Source organism: Scophthalmus maximus, chromosome 22 (assembly GCF_022379125.1).
Source record: "Scophthalmus maximus strain ysfricsl-2021 chromosome 22, ASM2237912v1, whole genome shotgun sequence".
In the NCBI taxonomy this organism is placed as follows: domain Eukaryota; kingdom Metazoa; phylum Chordata; class Actinopteri; order Pleuronectiformes; family Scophthalmidae; genus Scophthalmus; species Scophthalmus maximus.
Window position 1 is genome coordinate 2,495,239 of NC_061536.1, and position 21,018 is coordinate 2,516,256.

The 21,018-nt window shown below is 43.2% G+C and overlaps 1 protein-coding gene across 4 annotated transcripts in view; it reads left to right on the forward strand.

Annotated features, from left to right (window-relative positions):
- The first annotated feature begins 11,610 nt into the window (after window positions 1-11,610).
- LOC118291757 (septin-7) overlaps window positions 11,611-21,018 on the forward strand; it is a 35,360-nt gene continuing 25,952 nt past the window's right edge. The window contains exons 1-3 of one of the 4 annotated variants that reach the window (XM_035620133.2): window positions 11,611-11,792; window positions 18,524-18,528; window positions 19,203-19,305. In XM_035620133.2, coding sequence (XP_035476026.1) covers window positions 11,738-11,792; window positions 18,524-18,528; window positions 19,203-19,305 — 163 coding nt within the window. In that variant the 5' untranslated portion in view covers window positions 11,611-11,737. Of the gene's footprint in view, window positions 11,793-14,916; window positions 14,919-18,523; window positions 18,529-19,202; window positions 19,306-21,018 lie in introns of all 4 variants that reach the window. The other 3 variants (XM_035620132.2, XM_035620131.2, XM_035620134.2) reach the window with 3 other exon arrangements.

Consider the following 21,018-nt stretch of genomic DNA (forward strand, 5'->3'; position numbering starts at 1 on the left):
TTATTGCTCACATCACCACGTCCTCTTGCACAGGTCCAAAAATAATCAATCAACAACAAAAAAAACATAGAACAATAGAAGAGGATGGTAGCCATCTGTGAAGCTGCGTCAATATTATTATTGAAGAATTCACTGACTAGCGAATGAGATCATAAACTCCTCAGGAAAATGTTTAATGAATTATAAATCAAGCGAAAGGCAGAGTCATTTTCTCATAGACTTCTATAGAAACAGACTTCTTATTGTAACCAGTGGAGTCACCATCTGCTGGACACTCCAGAGAATGCAGGCTTAAGGCACTGCTGCATTGGCTTCACTTTGTGGATCGGGTGACTACCTCCATTGTTAATTACAGTCTATTGTCTTTCCTGGCTAATGGCTGCTAGCTGTAAGCCGCTGCTTCATCGTTGGTTTGGAACAGTCACGTGCGATTCCTATTTCTGCCCACATATGTTGTATGTGGATTGACGACACAATTGCTTTTTACACTTGTGTAAATGTACACGTACTCGTGTTCAGTGTGGTCACAATGTGTCCCTGATCACCTCTGGAGGTAGTTTGGCCCAAAAGATCACAATCCATCCAAAAGAATGGCTTTTATTTGACTGCGTAGATGGTGCTTATTTACAGTAAATCCTTCAGGTTTCTGCAATAAGCCTAAATTCAAGCAATTCAAACTCATACGTGTTCACTATATAAACTGTGTACATGAAAGCTACAGATATAGACACACATCAGTGCTGGTAAACCCTGCCATATGCATTTGACCACAAGTTGTCTTTCTGCATCCCTGACCCATACCTGGTTCATCTTAGTATGGTGGAAGGTCAAGTGATGACATCACGGGAGAGGCTGTACAACACTGTGTGACTGGACAAGAAAGGCGAAGTCTTTAATATTCTTTCGAATTTCGTTTTCTGTTGAAGATGTTGGGTTCGTTTTTTTGTGACCACACAGTGGCCAATCACTGTCATTTACCTCAGGTATTTTAGTATTTGACAGAAGATTCACAGAATGTTAGATTGAACACATTGTTAAAGATTCGTCATCCTCTGAGATGAAGAGGAAAAAAGTCAGTAAAGGAAAAGAGCTGGTGAAAGCAAGGAAGAGGCCGGGGGGGCAAAAATGACTACTAATTTAACAGTTAACAAATGAAATAGTACGAAGAAGCCTTGAGATGAGTCAGTATCAGCAGTGTGCAGAAGATGTATGAATGCATTGGCATGTGTGAGGCATGTGCTGCAAATGCTGAACAAAACCAGAAGGTTAAAGCAAACTGGAAGACGACGCTTGGCACATGGAGGCTCAGTGAACCTGTGGGCAGGCAAGCAGGTTAAAAAACCCTGACAACCCTGGCCACGTGTTTCCAGTTAGAGCTGGAGTTTCCTTCAAACGTGCAGCGCAGACAAAGACGCGGCATCAAGGCAAAAAGCCGCCAGGGCCGTCACACAAGGTCAGCAATGACCAGGTCCTGATGATGGGGTCAGACATCACTAGAATAAAATAGAAAGCCCGAGGGACTGTCAGCAGCAGTAGCAAACAGAGAAAAGCCTTGATACCCGTTTGAATGTGATGCCTCAGTCATTATTGATTTGTGAGGACAATGTTACAGGTGTAGGCAGAAGATGACCAACGGCCCAGATGTTAAAGGTAGTCAGATAAAATGGCTTGATTAGCATTTTGATATACAAATGTTTTCCGCGGGGAGAAACAAAGGAAAATAATACTGTGGGTCTACATTGTAGGTCAAATGGAGAATCAGTGTAGACCATAGCTTAAGATGAAATGTCAAATCAGAGAATGAATAAAAAACCTATGAAAACGAGGTTTGAAATTCATTCAGAGATGAGGACCACCGTGGAGGAAGGCTTTCAATGGCACTGTGGGGCCAAGGGCAGCGATCACCTATATATTCCTACCTACTGTAGGAAATAAATGGGAACGTGGACATGCCCAAATTGAAGCAGTTTTTTATTTGCTGCCGCTAATTGGGGTGACAAAGGAATGTTGTGTGTGTGTGTGTGTGTGTGTGTGTGTGTGTGTCACTGGCAGGTGTTTGAGACTCTGACACACACACACACACACACCGAGAACACACAAGAGACTAAGGTGTAAGCAAAAGGCAAAGTCTTTGCTCACATGCAGTTTGCTCATACACAAAAAAGTAATTCCGAAAAAATGCAAACAATGTCAGGCCCAAATCTTGAATCAAATAACAACGAGAAGGCAGCTGAGAGGAAAATGAGGAGAAACAGACGTGTGTAGGGGGTTTACTGGAGGGAAAACGAGGCGGCAGGAAGTGATCAGGTGCAGGCAGGTGAGTGATTATCAAGTGACAGGTGCAGACACTGAGAAGACAGGAAATAGTAGTATAATGTCAAAATAAAACAGGAAATGCTACAAGAAACAAAACCAACTGGATGTTACAGTGTGCGCATTTAATGTACTGATTCACAAATATGAATTACTTAGATTTTACTTTTACTTCATAGTCTCCACTACATCTCAGATGGATTTACTGTATCTTTTAACCATTTATTTCATAGTTGAAACAGCTGTACAGTTTGTTACTATAAGATTTTGCACACGTTACACACAAGGAACTTCTAAAATTTGGTGACTTGAAAATAGTTCTCACAACCCAACACAAAGGGAAGTGAACTGATCTTTGATTGACATAACATTGTGGACAGCTATTTTGATGATCATGACCCCTCAGGCCACTGAGAAAAATTGACTGCCCAACTCAGCTCTGACAGGGCACGATTTGATTGTGAGGTGTCAGAGCTCAGCCCCAGCCCAGTTTAACCCCCTGATCTGCAACAAAATTCCATGGCTTCTTCCTTCGATCATCTGTGTCCCTTTTTTAAATAAACCTTCTGCTATGCTGACAGACAATGCAATGAAAACGCACTAAGCGGAGATGATAACATTTGGACATGGAACAGTAATAGTAGCAGTGCTACTCCAATACTTTCAGCAGCTAAACGCCAACTCTTCTAGTCGAGTGCCTGATGCTGGGGCAGGCGGCATGAAGCTGATTTATCAAAAAAGCTGCCGACTGCGGTTGGAAACAAGGTTTAGTGAAAGCAGTGAGGTTGAATCAATACCGCGAATCTGTGGGACTGGAAAAAACCTCAACAATAAACTGGATGCTGCTTTTGAGGGCTCAACGGCGCTCGGGAGAAGTGCACGGCTGAATGCCAATTGTGGGTTTCTTGTCACCACAAGCAACACCTCTCGCGCCACAAGCACACTCATTTGATCCTCGGCTGCCGTAAAAAACCTTCAACGGGGTGCAACATTTGACTCGCTTGGAGACGCTTCAGCCGGGCTGTCAAAGTCCAGTGGCGGTCCAATTGTGTTTAGCATTCATTAAATGCTGCTGACTTGAATGATGGAGATCACACTGCCGAAGCGCTCCACGTGTAGAACTTTAAGATCTTGCAGCACAAGATTTTTCTCTCACGTGAGCACCATTTTCTCATTAGTGGGTATAGTCTGAGTGTTGTGCCGTCCTGGAAGGAGCACACCTGACACCACAAATAAAAAAGAATGTAAAAAGTGATTATTATTCCCCGCACAAAGTATGGTACCCATTTCAAGCTGTACTTCTATAGGTCAGCGTCAACATCAGACAGCAAGTGTTGTTTGCCCCGTGGAAACATCTGTGTTGAGTCCAAGGCGCCGAGGCCACAGCAACTCCCACGGTGCTCCTGTTTTTACCAGTGCTGCTACTGTAGTTGTTTTACTTTAAACTACAAACAGCTCCCTCTCTCTCTCTCTCCTGTGTATGAGGTCACAGCTCCCGTTCCTGCATGCTGTACAGTATGTGGGTTGACCTGGAGGAGCCTGCGCACAGCACGCCCGTGAAACACAATCTGTTTTTAGTCACTTTTCACGCCTCATGACTGTCGACGCTCACTTGTTTCTCGCACTCTCTTTAACAGTCATTTCCTCAACTCCCCCCCGGGGCGCCGACTGAACTGGGATGCGTGAAACTTCATTAAGTAAAAAGAAAAGAAAAAAAAAGTAAATAGAAAAGCGGAACATTTTGACTTGCTATTCTACCATACAAGGGAAAATATGGCATTTTGGGTTAATACCCAATGGCATGAAGCAGAAGGCGCCAAGTTATTTCCTCTGTTTCTCTAACTGTGCCATAGTGTTTTATTAATGAGGATGTGCAGCCATTATTTTCACCAATCCCGGAACGATTACGAACGTGTGCACTGTAGTGGCGGAAGGCGTCCTGATTGTAAGCGACGTGAAAAAAGTCTTGTTGATGCTAAACATAATCATGCTGGCGCCGACGTGTCCACGCTGTGACCAGTATCTTGTTGAGGCCATCTAGTACGATGGCGCAGATGTGTCCTAGTTGTGAACAATTGAACAGGTGACACCTCAGGCCTGTTTCGTAGATGTTGGGCACAAAAGAACTGTACACCCATATGCGCTTTGGTTCGTCTTCGTTTTGGGCTGTGAACCACATCTCGAAATAAACGTCTCCCGCTGAAACTGTTCCGTGGCTGCTTCGACTTGTCTTTCTGCAAACCTCCTGAAACCTGAAAATCCTTACAGCACTTGCTCATTTGATGTTTCCTCGAAGGCAACATGGCTTTGGCAATCTGCAGGAAAACATTGGGAATGTGCAACAAAGTTTCAAAATCTGTCTTTTGTCCTGAGATTCTCTTAAGGTAAATATCCTGCTAGTTCATGAATAAATAAAGCTCCATTCAAAGTTTTGTGAAAAGCTGATGCCCTATCATCTTTCTTGAAAGTTTATTTGTTTGCTATCTTTGAAAAAGAAGAAGAAGAGAAACTCTTATTTGTAGCCTCCTCTTGTGTAGGACTGAGTAGGTGGCTTCACAGAAACCTCACTTCTCAGTCCTGAGCTCAGGTTTTTATTCTGTAGTTTTCTGAGAGTTCGGTGAGTGCAGGCAAGTTACTTAACATGCTGAGCAGAGGTGTTGCTGTGTTAGTCAACAGCTGCAATGCATACTGTAGAGTCGACATGTGAACGCAGAGGAACAGAATATCACCTTCCCTCGCACAGGCCATTCACATTCACTCTGTGTGAATGTCATAGCGAGAGCCAGGGCTCAACCTGGACAGGTCTCACAGGGCTGACACGCAAAGATAAACTGACATTTACACTCACATTCACATATAGGGAATTAAGAGTCTCCAGAATACCTACTGCAACCTGCATGTCTTTGGACTGTGGGTGGAGTCCAAAGACATGCCACCGGGAGGAAAACCACACAGGCACTGGAGGAACAGGCAGCAGACTCTCACTCAGAGACTACGTCTCAGAAATATATATATATATATATACATTCACTCAAAATGTCGAAATACATTAACTGTTATGTCAATCATATGTCAATATACTGTGCGGACACACTCATTTATATATACATTAAAATTAGTATATATAGCCTCATTTGTCAATACAGGCATTCATATGTGAGTATATTAACATAAAATGTCAAAAATATATACTAACAATATCTTGATGATAGAACTGGAGCTTAGTGTCAGACTACTTCATATTCCCTCCTTCGCCTTACTTCCCCGGAACTGAATGTATGAGTATATGTCTCTCCCTCTTATAGTCCTTCCTTACTTCCTTCCTTCCTCAATATGCCTCAGCTTCCCCTGTATGTACATTTCACCTGATCTTGTACCTTTGCTGCCAGCCGCCCGTGTGGTGATGTTCTGATCCAGAAGTATAATATATAATGACTAACCATTGGCATAGATAACATAGACACCGTATTTCTTGTTTACCTTTAATGATGATTACTTATCTGATGATGTGTGATGTCTTCATAATGTGTAGGCTACACAGGCTGAGTTCGATTCACATTGCTGTGGGGACCAACACCATGTGGCAACAGATGAGGTAAATCTGAGCTCTGGTTATCACATATGATTAATAAGAGAAACAACTGCACACACACACACACACACACACACACACACACACACACACACACCACATCACTGCATGCGTGCCTCCCATCTGTTCTACTCTTTGTTCATATGCGACTTAATAGTGATGTTTAGAGAGAGAATACTAATTCCAACATGAACATTGTTCTCTTTTCCGTAATTGGACTTCCCACACTGACGCACAACATGCTGGAGATAAGGGTACAGAAGAAGAAAATAATGTATGTCTCCCTAAAGAATGGACGTGTTCAATTATTTTGTTTAAAATAATTGTGGAGTGGGCCAGTAGGTATTCAGGGAAGACCATCAGTGTTTTGTTTTTGATTTTAAATATGTTTTTCTGTGGAGGGTTTGAAGTGAAATGAATCTCCAGGGATGATGGGAAAGGGTTGTGTCTGTAATGGCAGCACAGCTTATGGATTTGTACTGCTGCAGAGGGAAGATGAAACAGAAACACACTTTGAGATGGAAATCAATGATGACAATGTTTTCTCTCTTTTTTTTATTTCAAGTCACTGGAATATCAAAGGGAGACATGCGAATGGAACGTGGAACCAGGAAGAAACCAGGCCAAGCTGTGGTAACAAATGCATCTGGAATTTTTAAAAAAAGAAGAAATATATGGAAATTACATATTATGTAACATTAAACAGTATGTATATATAAATATATATATATATATATATATATATATATATATCAGTCAAGTGATCACTGATTTTTGGCTATGTCTCTGGTATTTTGTATGATTTTTTTGTATGTATTGTACTGTTTGTAAATGTTGCCAGTTGTTAGCTGTTAATCATTGTATTGACCTGTATTATATTGCATATTTTCCTGCCCAGGGACCCCAGATACAAAATATCTATAATCAACTGCACTAAACTTATTAAACTTTGCATGGGTTCAAGTCTCACTCTCAGCACCTGCGTCACAGTACCTCAGCCTTTACCAGAAGCAATAAATATTTCAGGATGTGTCCGCTATATTATGGTACAGTCAGAGTGAATGGGACTCGATGATAATCATGCCGATTGGTAACACTGGGAACTGTGTCACCAATTGAGATATGTGAGTTTTCCGGCTATCTTTGGACTTAACCTAGGTTGCTTTCTTGTACCATGAAGCTGGCTCACTCTTAGCCAAGGTGGATTACCATGGTAATTTCAGAGGATCCGAGTAAAACTGTCAATAGACCTCACTACTGACCAATCAAATCACTGGAAAATCATCAAAGATCAGAATCAAAGTCACGATTCCTAATGAGTCTGCAATAGTGACAAGTGATAATTCCAGTATAGTGTATGGTACAATGTATAGCATGACGCACCAAAATCACAGATCTACCAAATGTAATATCTCATGAAGGCCACAATGTTTGCATCATACAACTGTTGTGAAAACATTGTATTGCTTTATTATAGTCAAATAAAAACACATATACATGTTAGTGCAGTGGCAATGCCTCTGACAAGACATAACTGAGGATGAGACCCAAATCACAAAACCATCAGCTTACTGTAGCTGCACATTCTTTTGAGATGCTTTCTAAATATTTGATGGTGATTTCCCCTTGATCAGTGCCGTCCATTATTCAACGCCCTTGACTTTTGTGTCCATCACAATCAACAACTGAAAATCAAATTAATCCCATCCAAGGCCCGCAATAAAGGCTTGATTCAAAAGCGTTTATTTGGCGTAATACAAAAAAAACTGCCTTCAGTCAGTTTGGCTCCTAAGTAAGTAAAAACTAATGGAATACGAATCCCCCATCGCCCTTCTCTTGAGGTTGTGCGATTGAGCTGTTGGACTCCAACAGGCCTCCAGCTTCCCTGGGTCTGCTCAGGGATCCCCGCTCTCTTCTCCTTCCTAATGAGCTGCTGCTGAAGATGACAGGCGGTTTCTCTGCCACGCAGCTCCACTCACTATTCTGTCATACACCCCCGACCAGACTGCGGGACCACGTTGCTCATGCGTGAGTGCAAAATGTGCACCTGGTCCCCCGGCAAATAGATACAGTGCGTGAAATGAGCACCGGGCAAACCCACTCTACTATTGGCAATAGTAGAGTGGGTTGTTTACTGCTGAGCAGAGACAACACAGTGTTGATGGAAAACCATGGTATTTGTTTTGACATTTTTCCCCCCCACTGCTGAATATTAGACCAGGAGATATCTGCGTACGTTGGCTCATTTGCCAATATATGTTAGCACATCCTTTCCACCTCCGCCAACGAGATCCTTAACATCTGTGAATTACTTCCCTCAATTTGAAATTAGATTCAGGGAAGAAATAAAAACACCATTCGGATCGCAGATGGCTTTTTTTTTATGTGCAGTCATTTCATCTGAGTGCCGCTATCAAAAGGTCGTGCAGCCTCATCGTGGTGGTTGCTCCGTGCCCTGTGCGTCTCCATCTGTTTGTCACAGCCACAATTCCTTGAGTATGAGGTCACTGTTTTCTTATATAACTACGTCATTATTCACAAAGTGAGGCCTGTGTAAATTGCTGTATTATATCAGCCACACTGACACCTTGTGTGTGTATCGTGCCATAACCTGGGCTTTGACTGAGCAGCGGGGAATCTCGAGATAATTCACCGGCAACACAAACAACATGATATGTCGCTGCTTATTTCAGGTTAAGCATTAGGTATGAGGATACTGCACTGCTACTGAGCTTCTGATCGGTTGTTTACCTCTGATTTGATGAATCAATGAATTCCAAATACACATGCATACGGACGAGGATACCATACATCCATCAGCACAATCATTCAAATTCACATTCTCACCTTTTGGGCAATTAAGGGTCGAAACTAAGCCAGGCCTGTATGACCTTGGACCAATGTAGGAAATAGATGCTTGTGGAGGAAACCTGTGCAGATAACGTGCAGATAACAATGCTCACACGCACATGCTCTGCTGAGTTGATATCTGAAGCCAGCTGGGACTCTCTCCATTGATGATTTAGGAACATTTTCTTTCTTGCAGATCTCTTCACTCTCCAAGATATTTTTAGGCTGCCATGCACACACACACACACACACACACACACACACACAGTATGTCAATGATCTACCCACAGATTTTCAATGATGTTTAGCTCAGGCCACTGTGAGCTTGTTTTTGGTGGATTTTGAGTGAAGATACAGTGTTTCCTGTGCAGAGTTTGCTGAAGAGCGTACCCCGAGAGGCGGGGGACACATCCTGGACAGGGCACCAGCGTATCGCTTTGGCCAATATGCAAAGACAAACAGCCATTGATGCTCACATTCACGCCTTTTTTTAAACAATTTAGTCCCCAGTTAACCTAACCTAAGCTGCAAGTCTTTATACGGTGAGACGTAGCCGGGCTAAACAGGGAGAACATGAAAGTCCACATAAAAAGGCCCTGCTGGCCCTTTGGTTTGAACCCAGAAACTTCTTGCTGTGAGGCCTGCTTACCACTGCTCCACTGTGCCGCCTCTCTCTACCCTTTTTTCCCACTCTGAAATTGTACATAACAAAAATAAAAATAGTACAATAATCTGGCATTGTACTACAATTTTTAACTCTTTTCACCATTCACAGCATTTATAGAGTTTGTGCGCCTCAGTGAGGAGGCTGTTCAGGCTGCGTGCATTGATTTTACTGCTCACGTGTGGGATGGTTGTGTGATTGTTTTCTTAACACACTCGTCTTTCTTTCTTTCTTTCTAAGTTCAGTGTAATCATTCAGGTTCCAAAGACAAATGACTGATTTAGGGAAATATCACATCAACTATTGTATGGATTGATAGAAAACCACTATTCCAAACCACAAGGAAAGAAAACAGACAGCTGGAGGTCAGAGAAAGATGCACAAGGACACCATCACTAATATCAACCTTTAAAGGTTCCTCTCCGACACCAGAAAACTGGGATAACAGCGCGCAGAACAGACTAATGTGGAGAAGAAGGAGCTCTGTTTCAGACTACAAAAGACAACAAAGACAGGAGAACTTCCCTGTTTGCAAGGCCCTTCCACCTTCAGCTGTCATCAGCACCGTGCATCTAGACCCACTCTATATTAAGTTTGTGGTTCCAAGGTAAGAACTCGTCACCCATGTCAAGACCCACAAGTAGAAACCCTTAGTCAGGACGATCATACACAACCCTGAAAAACTGCTGATGATAAATATCTGGAGGTGACACTGCCTATTAGAACTGGTCAGCCTACGTCGTTGACATCTTTCAACACTATATGTACAAGCCAGGTTAATAAAGTGTATATTTTGAATGGTTTACTATGTCCAATCCTACTAAGCATACATGGTGGTTTCCTGTGGGGGGTTTTTTGTGCCTAAACTTTACAGAATCTTGACCGTTAAACCACTGTAACCACATGTTTATTGTTGTTACCATGGCGATGAAGGTCCAATATGTCCACTGCTGATATACTCCTATGGGTCGTATCAGAGGGTAAAGGGGCAAGTTAGAAGCCACCCATTTCATATTGTGATTGCTGTGAAGCTGCCATCCCTTCTTCTACAGCCATATTTAGTACAAATTAAGGATTTTGGCACTCTGGAGATCTGTGAATAGAAAACAATGAATAATGGAAAAAAAGAGAAAAAAGTTAAATATTACATAAAGAAAAGGTTTTACATTTTTTTTTGATGAATTATACATGAAACAAAAGGTGTACAAGGTCAAAATCTCTGCTTTGAGTTTGGAAAAAAGAGTAGAGCCAGAGTGAGACTGGGAAAAGATGAACTGTAAATTGTATATAATGTAAACCACCTCTAGATGGCGCTGTTGGTCATCTCATTCAATCCACGTTGCTCTGATCTACTGACTTTTCTGAGGTCAACTCTGACATTGTTTAGTACAAAGGTAAAAAATACTTCTCACAATTCACTAAACCTCTGATGCTGAGAGGGGGCTGCTGCAGGGAGACTGTAGGGAGGACACTGTGCTGGGGGATGACCCCAGCATGACCCTTGTTTCCCAGCCACAACATAAAAGAACATTGCTGTTAGTTACAGCTTCAGTTACGTAACAGCAGACCTTGCTGCTGTAAATGCAGGAAAGTCTGGACAGATTTTCTCTTGCCATAGTCCTAAAGCGTACAGTTGAGTTGTATCATTCAGAAAAAATAGCGAAAGTCTTATATAATTTACACCTAGAGACAGAAGCTGTAATTTATAGGCACCCGAGGCACAGATGGACAGTAACATGATATGAACATTCAGGTTATGTTCTATATCATATATCCTGAACGTGGGTGAAACCAGGATAATGGACTAAAGCGCGCAAGTAAATATGTCCAACTAATATACATATGACATGGATGTCGTGACACAGAACCGATGTAGAACGCATTCGAATTTGAAATAATTTCGCATTATGAAATCATAATTATAGTTGTAAAATATGCATGATTAAAAATAGTTCTTATCACCGGCACACGGCCCTGTCTCCTGTAGTCACTGTGCTTGAAGCTGTGCGTGTGTATGTATGTATATGTAGGACATGCATGCGCTGTTATACACACACAACCATAATTAATGATTTATCACATGCGAGTTGAGTCGTTATTATCCGCATGAATTGAGTCAGTACTATGAGTATGAGGCTGAAGCAGTGAGTGGCAGTCGGTTCAAGCAAATCTCGCGATACGTCCGCGGCCGGTATTCTCCACGGAGAGCGTACGCACTTTGCTTTGAAGTTCCCTCGTCAATCACTCTGCCGCTGCGTCGAATAATGTGCGTATCCCACCGCCGCAACTTCTCCGCTGAGTCGAGTTAGTTTGAGGGAATGTCAAGCGGAGGAACAGCGACCGGGGAGGCAGACAGGAACGGCGACAACATGGGTGAGTCCCCCCCCCCCCCCTTCCGTTCCCGCTCCTGTAAACGTTTTCGCCCAAAAGTGTCGCGTTGACTTTTCGGAGAAAAAAAAAAGAAAGAAAAGAAAGAAAGTTGGCCCTTGGTTGGCGAACAGTCCCTCGCGCGCGGGCGACGCGACGCGACGAACGGGAAATCCCGCTCGTCACTTCGGCGTTGAGCGCTAGCTTAGCCCCCGGGGTGACTGCTGCGGAATCCAATCTGGCTTGAACTGTCTCGGTTGCTCTTTCGCGGGGGAGCGTCCGTACAAAACCTCGCCAACTGCTGTGGTCTTCCGGTTCAGTTTGGCGTTCGACCGTAGCGCCTCTTTTCTTTAGTTTTAGTTTTGTTTTACACAAACTGAAGTGAAGTTAACCCAGGTCGCACTGGCCATGCCGTGTTGTGGCGTAACCGTTACCGTGAACGTGAATGTTGATTTGCACGAGCAGGAACCCCCCCCCCCCACGGGCTGCGGTGGGTTCTTTGTGTTTCCCACGCACGCCGAATTGAAACGCGTCTCTGACTGAGTGAAACCGTCACTCACACAACACTAAGTCGACGACTGTCGGTCGAGTCGAACGCCCCAGCACGGCGCCCTTGTCCGATTTATGAATTGACTTTCGCCCGCAGTTGTCTAAAAGACCACTTTATTGTTGGACGTCGCTAATTGGTTCATGCGTTAGCCTGGCATTTCCGGTGTTTTTTTGTTGTTGTTGTCGTCGTGAGAGAGCGGCTACGCAGCTGGAGCCTGCTCACCGCGGGAGGAGTGTGGAGCTTCTTCTGCTGCTGCTGAACGAGCCCGGGGGGGGGGGGGGGGGGGGGCGTCACCCCGCCAGGTGGTGAAACAGGTCAGCCCGCGATACTGAAGGCTGCGACGCTGTCAGCTTCACCCGGCGCGGTGCCAAAAGTGATCGTCCGCCAGGAAGTGGTCGTCCGTTCTTTTTGGCAGCTTGTAAACTGTGTTTTATGGGTTGTGTGGGCCATTTAATGGTATTTCAACAGGTAGAACCAACTGCATGGGTTATAATCGAAGACAGAGCAGGTAAAATAAGGCAGGTTTAAGGATAATTGCAATCATTTTTTTTTATTTTAAACATAACTCATAACCATATATCATCATGTCAATCACAGTGTACTTATATTAGACATACAAACGCATATAAACCTTCAAAACGATAGGATCGCATTTCCTGTGAGCAGACCCCGCCTGATAACGCTGTAAACGGCAAACACAACGGCCACAATAGAGATTATTCGATTACAAGAAACAATTAAGTTTCACAAAGACCTATCTTTGATATAACTATGGACATAAAATTGTGTATATGTGGCCATTATGAGAGTTTGAGCCACATAAAACCACTTTCTGGCAGACGATCACTTTTTGGCACCACACCTGCATCTATTAACCCAAAACTGAATATTTGTGAACGAGGACAACCTCCCCCGTGTTTGCTACGTTCATACGAGACAGTGGTGAAAAGTTTGTAAATTTTAAAGTTAAATCTATCAATCTTGTGTACTTTCACAGCATTAAGGAGGCTAGATCTGTGGAGGACTTTATGGTCTTGTCAACAATTGTGTGCTGTAGACTTACAACATATACACGTGTTGTATGGACACTGACCCCCTCCCACATACAAGTACAAAATGGGGAAAAGTAGCTCCTTTTGAAAAGTGTGCTGCTGGGTGACAGACTGAGAGCTGCTCTGCAAAACACTATGTCACCACATCACATTTTCTCCACTGCAGGGGCATCCATTAGGAAACATCCCACACATTATCACACATGTAGGGACTCCCTTTACAGCACTGCATCACATTTAATCCATTGGAGGGGCACTTCTCCATTAAAGTAGCACAGAATTATGTTTTTTCACCTGTAGGAGAACCGTATACAGCACTGGATCCCATTTTCTCTACTGGAAAGGGCATCCTTTGGGGTACTATCATGTAGGGGCAGCATATAGGCCACTTCATAACGGCACCCTTTTCCATTGGAAGGGCACCAATATTGGGAACATCAAGTTTAGACCATTGGAAGGGCACCTTATAGGGCACTGCATTATGTTTTCTCCACTAGAAGGGCACTCATTAAGACACGTTATTACAATTTCTTCACTAAAGGGCACATAGTCATAATTTATTGCATGAAAGGGCACCCTAGAGGGCACTCAATCATATTTTCCCGTGTGAATGCCCCCCCCCCCCCCCCCAAGTCCGCCAGTGATACGAGAAGTCACACTTCAGTTGCGGCAGCTTATACACCCAAGGAGAAGAACACATCTTTGAGTTTATCTGCAGGAGAGCCTACGGATGAAATAGTCCCCACATCTGAGGCTGTATCACAGGAAAAGAATGTGTGTCGTGCAGCCAGGGCCAAGTGATACATTGTTTGTTGCTGTTTGCATGGTGGCAGTGACGGAGCACAGATGGCACAGGTCAGGGCGCTCAGCCAGGCTGACCCACAGTGTCAGATGGCACGGCAGTCAAACACTGAGGGGAAGACCCATTGGCCACCACGCTGAGTGTTCTCTTTGTTCAGGTGGTCATACAGTTTAATATGCCTCATAAAGAAAGCAGTAAAATGCTTGTGTACTTATCTGTCAAACTGTTTAGTCTGCAATGGCACCACCCGAATCGATGAGATCCAAACAAACCCAAGCCTAATAACATTTTGTATGGACAAGTGCTACAGTGCCAAAAAAATAGTAAAGCTTATTTTTTCCATGGCAATTTTAAAGGAATTTTCTGCATCTTGTGCTGCAACTGTGCAGCGTGAAAGGAGCAAAGTCGCATCAGCAGAGAAGTCTGGAAGAATAACAGTGTGGTTTGATGCATGCAAATGTCTGTGCTGTCCTAAGGTCGTGGGAAGGGATTTGTCAGAAAGCAGCGGTATCCTTGCTCTTGTTGAATCCGCACTCTGTGCTAAGGGCCCTGCCTCTGGGCTGGTTGAAACTCCCTGTAACCCCAGCTTCCTGGAGGCTCCCCACAGTGTTTCCTGTAGTTCAAGAGACAGCAAAGGAGACTGTGCATTCTTCTGTTGCATTGCTGAATTTTCATTTGTCGTGTGATGGCGTCTTGGAGCTTGAGTTCACACACACACACACACAGCTGTCGGTTCGTGTTCTGACTTTGACAGTGGTATCTTAACTATTTCACGAGCGCCCGCTTCAAAACAAGCCATGCCTTCCTTTGCTTAACACGTCTCGATGTGTCAGGAAGCCGTAAACCATCTTCTCTGATTACGCTTTACACTGATTTTGTGTCGTGCAACTGTAATCACCACAATCAGGTTGTCTCAGTTGTTGTGTCTATAATGTAAGACCAATGCAGTGACAAATAGACTCAATATTGAGACAACTCTGCTACCTGCAACTGAAACTTGATGCACAATCGCACAGTTACTTTCTGAAGCAACTTGTGTGGTGACAGGTGAAAAGTCGTAGCCTGCAAGTGTATCGGTGTACGTGACACCACTTCACCCACAAAGCAGAATATAGGAGTAAAGTTGCTGCTAATGCTTTTTATGAAATGTTTGTGGAGGTACAGTGTTTGCAGAGAGACCTCATTTTCAAGGCAGTCAAGACCAACCTTTTTACTGTCCCGTCACATAAGATATGAAGTTTTATTGCCAGTACAGATGCTACAGCACTCTGTGTTCACTGTTACATGGTTTTCAGGTAAACGCCGATCATATAACTTGCCCTCCGGCCCCTCCGTCTATTTCATTTTTCACATGTGTGGTAGTATGTGTGGTAGCACTCCAATTTAACCTGAATGTCAAAAGTGAACCTGATAACATTGCTGAGACAATCTGCACAACCTTTGCAAGGATGAACACTTTTAATCTACACATACACACACCTTCACCAAGTGCACCACAAGAGTAACAAAGCACTCACACCACATGTTCGCTTGTGAGTGGAAATGCTGCTCATTCACGTTGAATGGGGAGACGACGTCATACGTTGCAGAACTGCATTGTTTGGTCTGTTGCTCGACTTTGCCTGGCCTCCTGTAAACTTTAGAGTTCAATTTAAAATCCTGGATCTGACTTAAAGATTTACTTGTTAGCATGGCGCAGTAGCACGGCTGTTGTGAGTCCGTGGAGTGGGAAACACACTTGATGTGGGCACATTTTTTTTTGGGGGGGGGGGGGGGGGCTAAAAATGTCCTGTGTAAAAAGTAACACCAGCGTTGTCACGAGTTTATTTCCCGGCTGGAAATTTTCCACACCATGGCATTACTAGTTTTCAGTCGTTTCCATGTCGATTCAGGGCCGAATGTTTAACTGCTCTGCTGTTCGTCAATTGTCTCCAGCACAGGAAGCCGTCTGGAGAGCACCCACGGGTGTAAGCCAGTTGGCTGTTAGTGTGTCAAAAATGTGTGTGTAGTTACAGTGAGGCCGGTGTGATGAGTGGAGGATGCACCATGTGAAGGGCCCAGATGAACTGATGACAGTTCTTATAAACAGACAGGAAATAACTGCTCAGTGACACTGTACGAGTGCTCTACTGTAGGTCTGACTATATCGGTGCGTAGCGTTTTAGCAACACGTTGTGTAACAAGGAAGGATGTTCACTGAACTTTCCTTGATTCACACTCTTGTCAGATTCAGCGTTTTTCCTTCCTATATTTCCTTCAGAAACTTAGGTGAGGTGAACTAATAACACAGATATAAATGTGTTGTTCCTGTCCATATTGAACACATCATTGAAACACTGTGTAGTTTTGGAATAATTAAATCAGGAAAAGTGGAAAAGTGGAGGATTGAGAAAACCCAGAGTCCAGTCCGTGAAACCAGATTGGAGGTGTGGTTTTGTTAGCGCTGCTACAAAATTTTTAGTTTCCTGTTCACAAGAAGCATCTGCTGATGCCTTACAACAGATAAATCCCAGTAGAATTCTCATCAAGAATTGTTGATTTGCATAAAGCTTGAGAGTTACGAAGAGTTTAGATATTCAAAAGACCACAGTTAGATAAAATATAAATGGAGACCGTTCAGTTTTGAGGCTACTCTCCCCGGGTAGTGTGTACAAAAGTTTAAAAACAACCCCAGTGTAACAGCTTAAAAGAGTGACTGCAGCTGCTGAACATTGTGACTCTACCATGTGCACGTGGAAGCTGTGGATCTCAAAAAATATCCATTATTCAAGATTTGAAAACATCATCCCAGAGGTGAAGTACGGTTGAGGGAGCATCATGATTTAAGGCTTCGCTGCCTCCGGACTCGGACAACTCATCGTCATCAAGGGGAAATTCCCTCCCAAGTTAATCAGTGTTTCCTGCAGAATGATGTGAAGGTGGCTGTTAACCAAAGACCTGCTGGAGTGGCCCAGTCGGAGCTCAGATCTTAACTCAGTAAAGATGCCTGTGAAGTGAACTCGGAGCTGTTCACACCACACATCTGAGAATGTGGCTGATCTGAAGCAGCTCCACGGGAAGACTGGTCCAAAATTCCTCCTGAATTCAAGAGCATTTTTGAGGTTATTGCTGCCAAAGGAGTTATTAAATTCAAGGGTTGACTTTGCAGCACTGGGAATGTTTAATGGGTGCGTTCCACCACACAAAAGCTTGTCATTTTTGGCGGGTTATTTGCTGAAGCACATTGTGACTTAAATGAAGATCAGATTAGATTTTGTGACCAAAAGGGTCTATGAATGTACTGTTTCCTGTGAATGAATATCCACACAGGGACCAAAAAAATATTTTTTCTGAAATGCAGCAACTTATATTAGATTTTTAACACTAATACTAATATTTGATACTACAAAAAAATCTATGTGAAATGTATTGGCAGATTTTTTTCAAACCAAAACAGAAAGCATTATATTTCTTGTAAATTTATTGAAATCATGACCTGATTCAATTCAACGTAAAAAAAATTTTTTTGCCAGTGATGTTTTTGATATATTGACATTTGGCACTTGTCTTTGATGCTACGTCAGTTAGAACCAGATGGTTTTAACCACTGGTTTCCAACCTTTTTGTCCACCTTTTTTTCCGCCTGCTGTGACCTATGACCTCAATCCCGGCTCCTCCCATCCATGTGTTGATGTGCCCTTGGGCAAGACACTCCTTACGTGTACTGCAAAGCACCCTGAGTGGTCAATAAGACTAGAAAAGAGCTATATTAATACGGTCCATTTTACCATTTACATCGGAGCAGTGATCCCTCAGTAACTGTTGCAGTATGTCTTTGTGTGACCGTTCCATACGTTCCTCATATTATTACATTTGAGGAGACCTGATATAAGTTTTTTTCAAGAACAAGCCAAAAATAGAGCATATTTGGAAGAAAAAAAACTTTAGAATTAAAGTATTTGACGTGTGAAATTGTCCTTCGTTGAACTGAGAATGTGACTTTGTCCTGACTTTAGTGGAGGAGGTTGTTAAGCTGAACACGCTTTCATCATTGATGAAGACTGACTGAACATATAATTCTTGCATCATTCATAATAGGTCTGTTGTTAATATCTGCTGTTATGGTGAAAAGGGTAATTGCACTCTTTTCACAATGTTTCCACTGTGATGTACCGTAACCCATTGAGCTTTAATTGATGTACATTCCTGTGTCATTTCAAGTGTTTCCTTTAAGTAATTTCTTACTCTGCTTCTTTTCTCCCTGGCTCCGTTCCTGCCTCCTGGACCGGCCTGCTTTCAATGCTGCCTTCTTCTTTCACTTTTTCATCATCATGACATCCTGCCTGCTCCAAAGCAGCTGTAAGTACTCATCAACCTGCAGGGCCTCTGTATCTAAAATGTAGTTAATGTGACTATGAAAGTCTCTCTTCACCAAATGATCATAAATTAACTATTTTTTTCTTTTTTGTCAATTGAGTCTTGCATCTAGACCTTTTTAAAATTTTAATTTGAAGCCCTTTAAAATTATGAAAATGTGTTAAATATAAAATATGCGATTTTGCCATTTCTTTTAAAGGTGCTCTCTGTGAGCTTTGCTATCGCTACATCACCACTGTTAGCATTAACAGCTGTTCTCCAGCAGTGGAAAATGTTTTCTATCATTTCTCTCTATCCCAGCTATCCCAGGCCTTGCTGGCTCATCTTGTCACTTTCCGGTAGCTAGTCACTGCAGTTTCCGATTCCAGGATGTACTTAAAACTCTTGATATGTAAACGCAGTGATAGCTGACGCTCGTAGCAAGTGACCGTCACCACCACCCGTTCCAAGCAATGACATTTTACGGGAATCCATCTGAACTTCAAGCGTCGGACTTTCTGACTGGCAAACTATCATGGCTCAAAACACTCCACCATGTCTTGAGTGCTTTCTGAAATCTGAGCTAGCAAATATCACATTGTGCCACATTCTTTACTCCACTACAGTCCTGTCTCTAACTGATAAATGTATCATCCATGCTTATTTTCTGTCCACAGCTACAGAAGAACGTGGTGGCCTATGTTGGCTTTGCAGATCTTCCCAACCAAGTTTACAGAAAGTCAGTGAAGAGAGGATTTGAGTTCACTCTCATGGTTGTGGGTGAGTAATTATCTTTCAGAACCTTTGTGGTTGGACCGACTCGGTTACAGAAATAACCCTGAACGAGAAACCACATTGGTGAAAAGTAAGAGCAGGGAATTATTTTCTTGGAACACCTACCAGGTGGAACTTTTACTGACCATAGGTGTTGGCAACGTTTTGTATTCACCGCTGGTAGTTGAGTCGTGACTGATAAGAAACAGGAAGTGAATGCAGGGGACTGTCATTGTTTCCAAATGTCTCTGTTTTTGTCCGTCCATACTACAGTCCGTCCATACTACAGTGTTGCCCCAAACTTCTCTGTTTTTAATGCTCAGAAACTCTGGAGTACTGTTAACGGCAAGCGTAAACGTAGCAGCAGTGATGTGCTTTGAAGCGAAAACTTCGAAATGTGGATGTAGCCTAAGTTAAATCATTGGTCGACTGGTTGAGTGCTGGGAGTTTCCCAGTAGGCTGTTACTGTTTTAAAATGACCCGTTCCCTTTCGTCAGGGGGCATTAACAGGCTGTGTTTCCAACTTAGCGTGTTTTGTTGGTACATTTACCAACTTTTCAGACCCTTTTTAGCAAGCACCTGGTGACAAATTTAGCAACTTTTTGGTCAAACACCATCCAATTTTTGTACAAGACAGCAGCCTGCACTGCTCCTGGCAGAGAGGTGGAGCAGATGTTTGTTACCCAGATTGAGGCTGTGCACTGCGCGACAGACGAAGGCTGCTCCCAGACATGCACTTCAACCCTGTACTTCAGACATCACCCCAAGGAGAGCTGTATATGAAAACATTAATGTCAGAATCAGTTGAACTGGACATTTGTGTGGACTTTAGACTGCCTAATACAAATTGACTGAATAGTTTGTTTACAGGTTTTGAGATCAGGATTTTAGCAGCAGCTTGGAAATAACTTGTAAGGGACTGCTGTTTAACACGTAGTGAGCTGCATTTCAGTCACTGTTTCATATTAATTCTGTGATCAGGGACCAAGTATTCATTTGAAAAATTACAAACACTGATGGGGTTACTGTGCTTCACGCTGCTGATTCAAATTAGAGTATTAAAGGGATGTTGATATATCTACATAATGCTAATCTGTGTCTGTGTGAGAACTTGTAGCTCCTTATAGCTCCTGCTGTGCATGAACATATGTTGAGCAATCTCTTAAGAAGAGTTTTTGTGAAACTTTGTGGTTGAAGGTGCGAGCAGTTGGCTTTCCAAACATTTTAGAGGCAGTTTTTTTCCAGGAAGAGAAGCTGCACATAAAACAAGACTTTGGGAAACCAAATTTGAAGCAAATGTTTGCAATCCAGCAGCACAGGCAGCCCACTACTGCTCTGTGCATTTGTGGTTTTGTGTGTGTGTGTGCGTGTGTATGCGTCTTGTGTGTGTGTGTGTGGCTTGTGTCTCTTGGATTGTGTGGTGGGAGGAGGTTTCCTGTCATTCCATTAATGCAGCCAAAGTCAAAGCCTGAGCAGCTGATCTGAAGGGAGGCGCACCCAAAGAGCCCTTCCTCTCTCTGCTGCACGCTGTCCAGGGATACCTGGGCAGGAAGCCACCCCGAATGCTTGCATGATGTCACATCCTCTCTGCTGAGACGGTGGCTTTCGGTGTCTACCTTCCTCCCGGGCTGAGGAGCCCGTCTCCCTTAGAGTCGGAGCACTCTCCTCCCCTGTGGCTGAGTTCATGTAGTCACGCCCTGGAGTTTCCCCCCCTCTGCG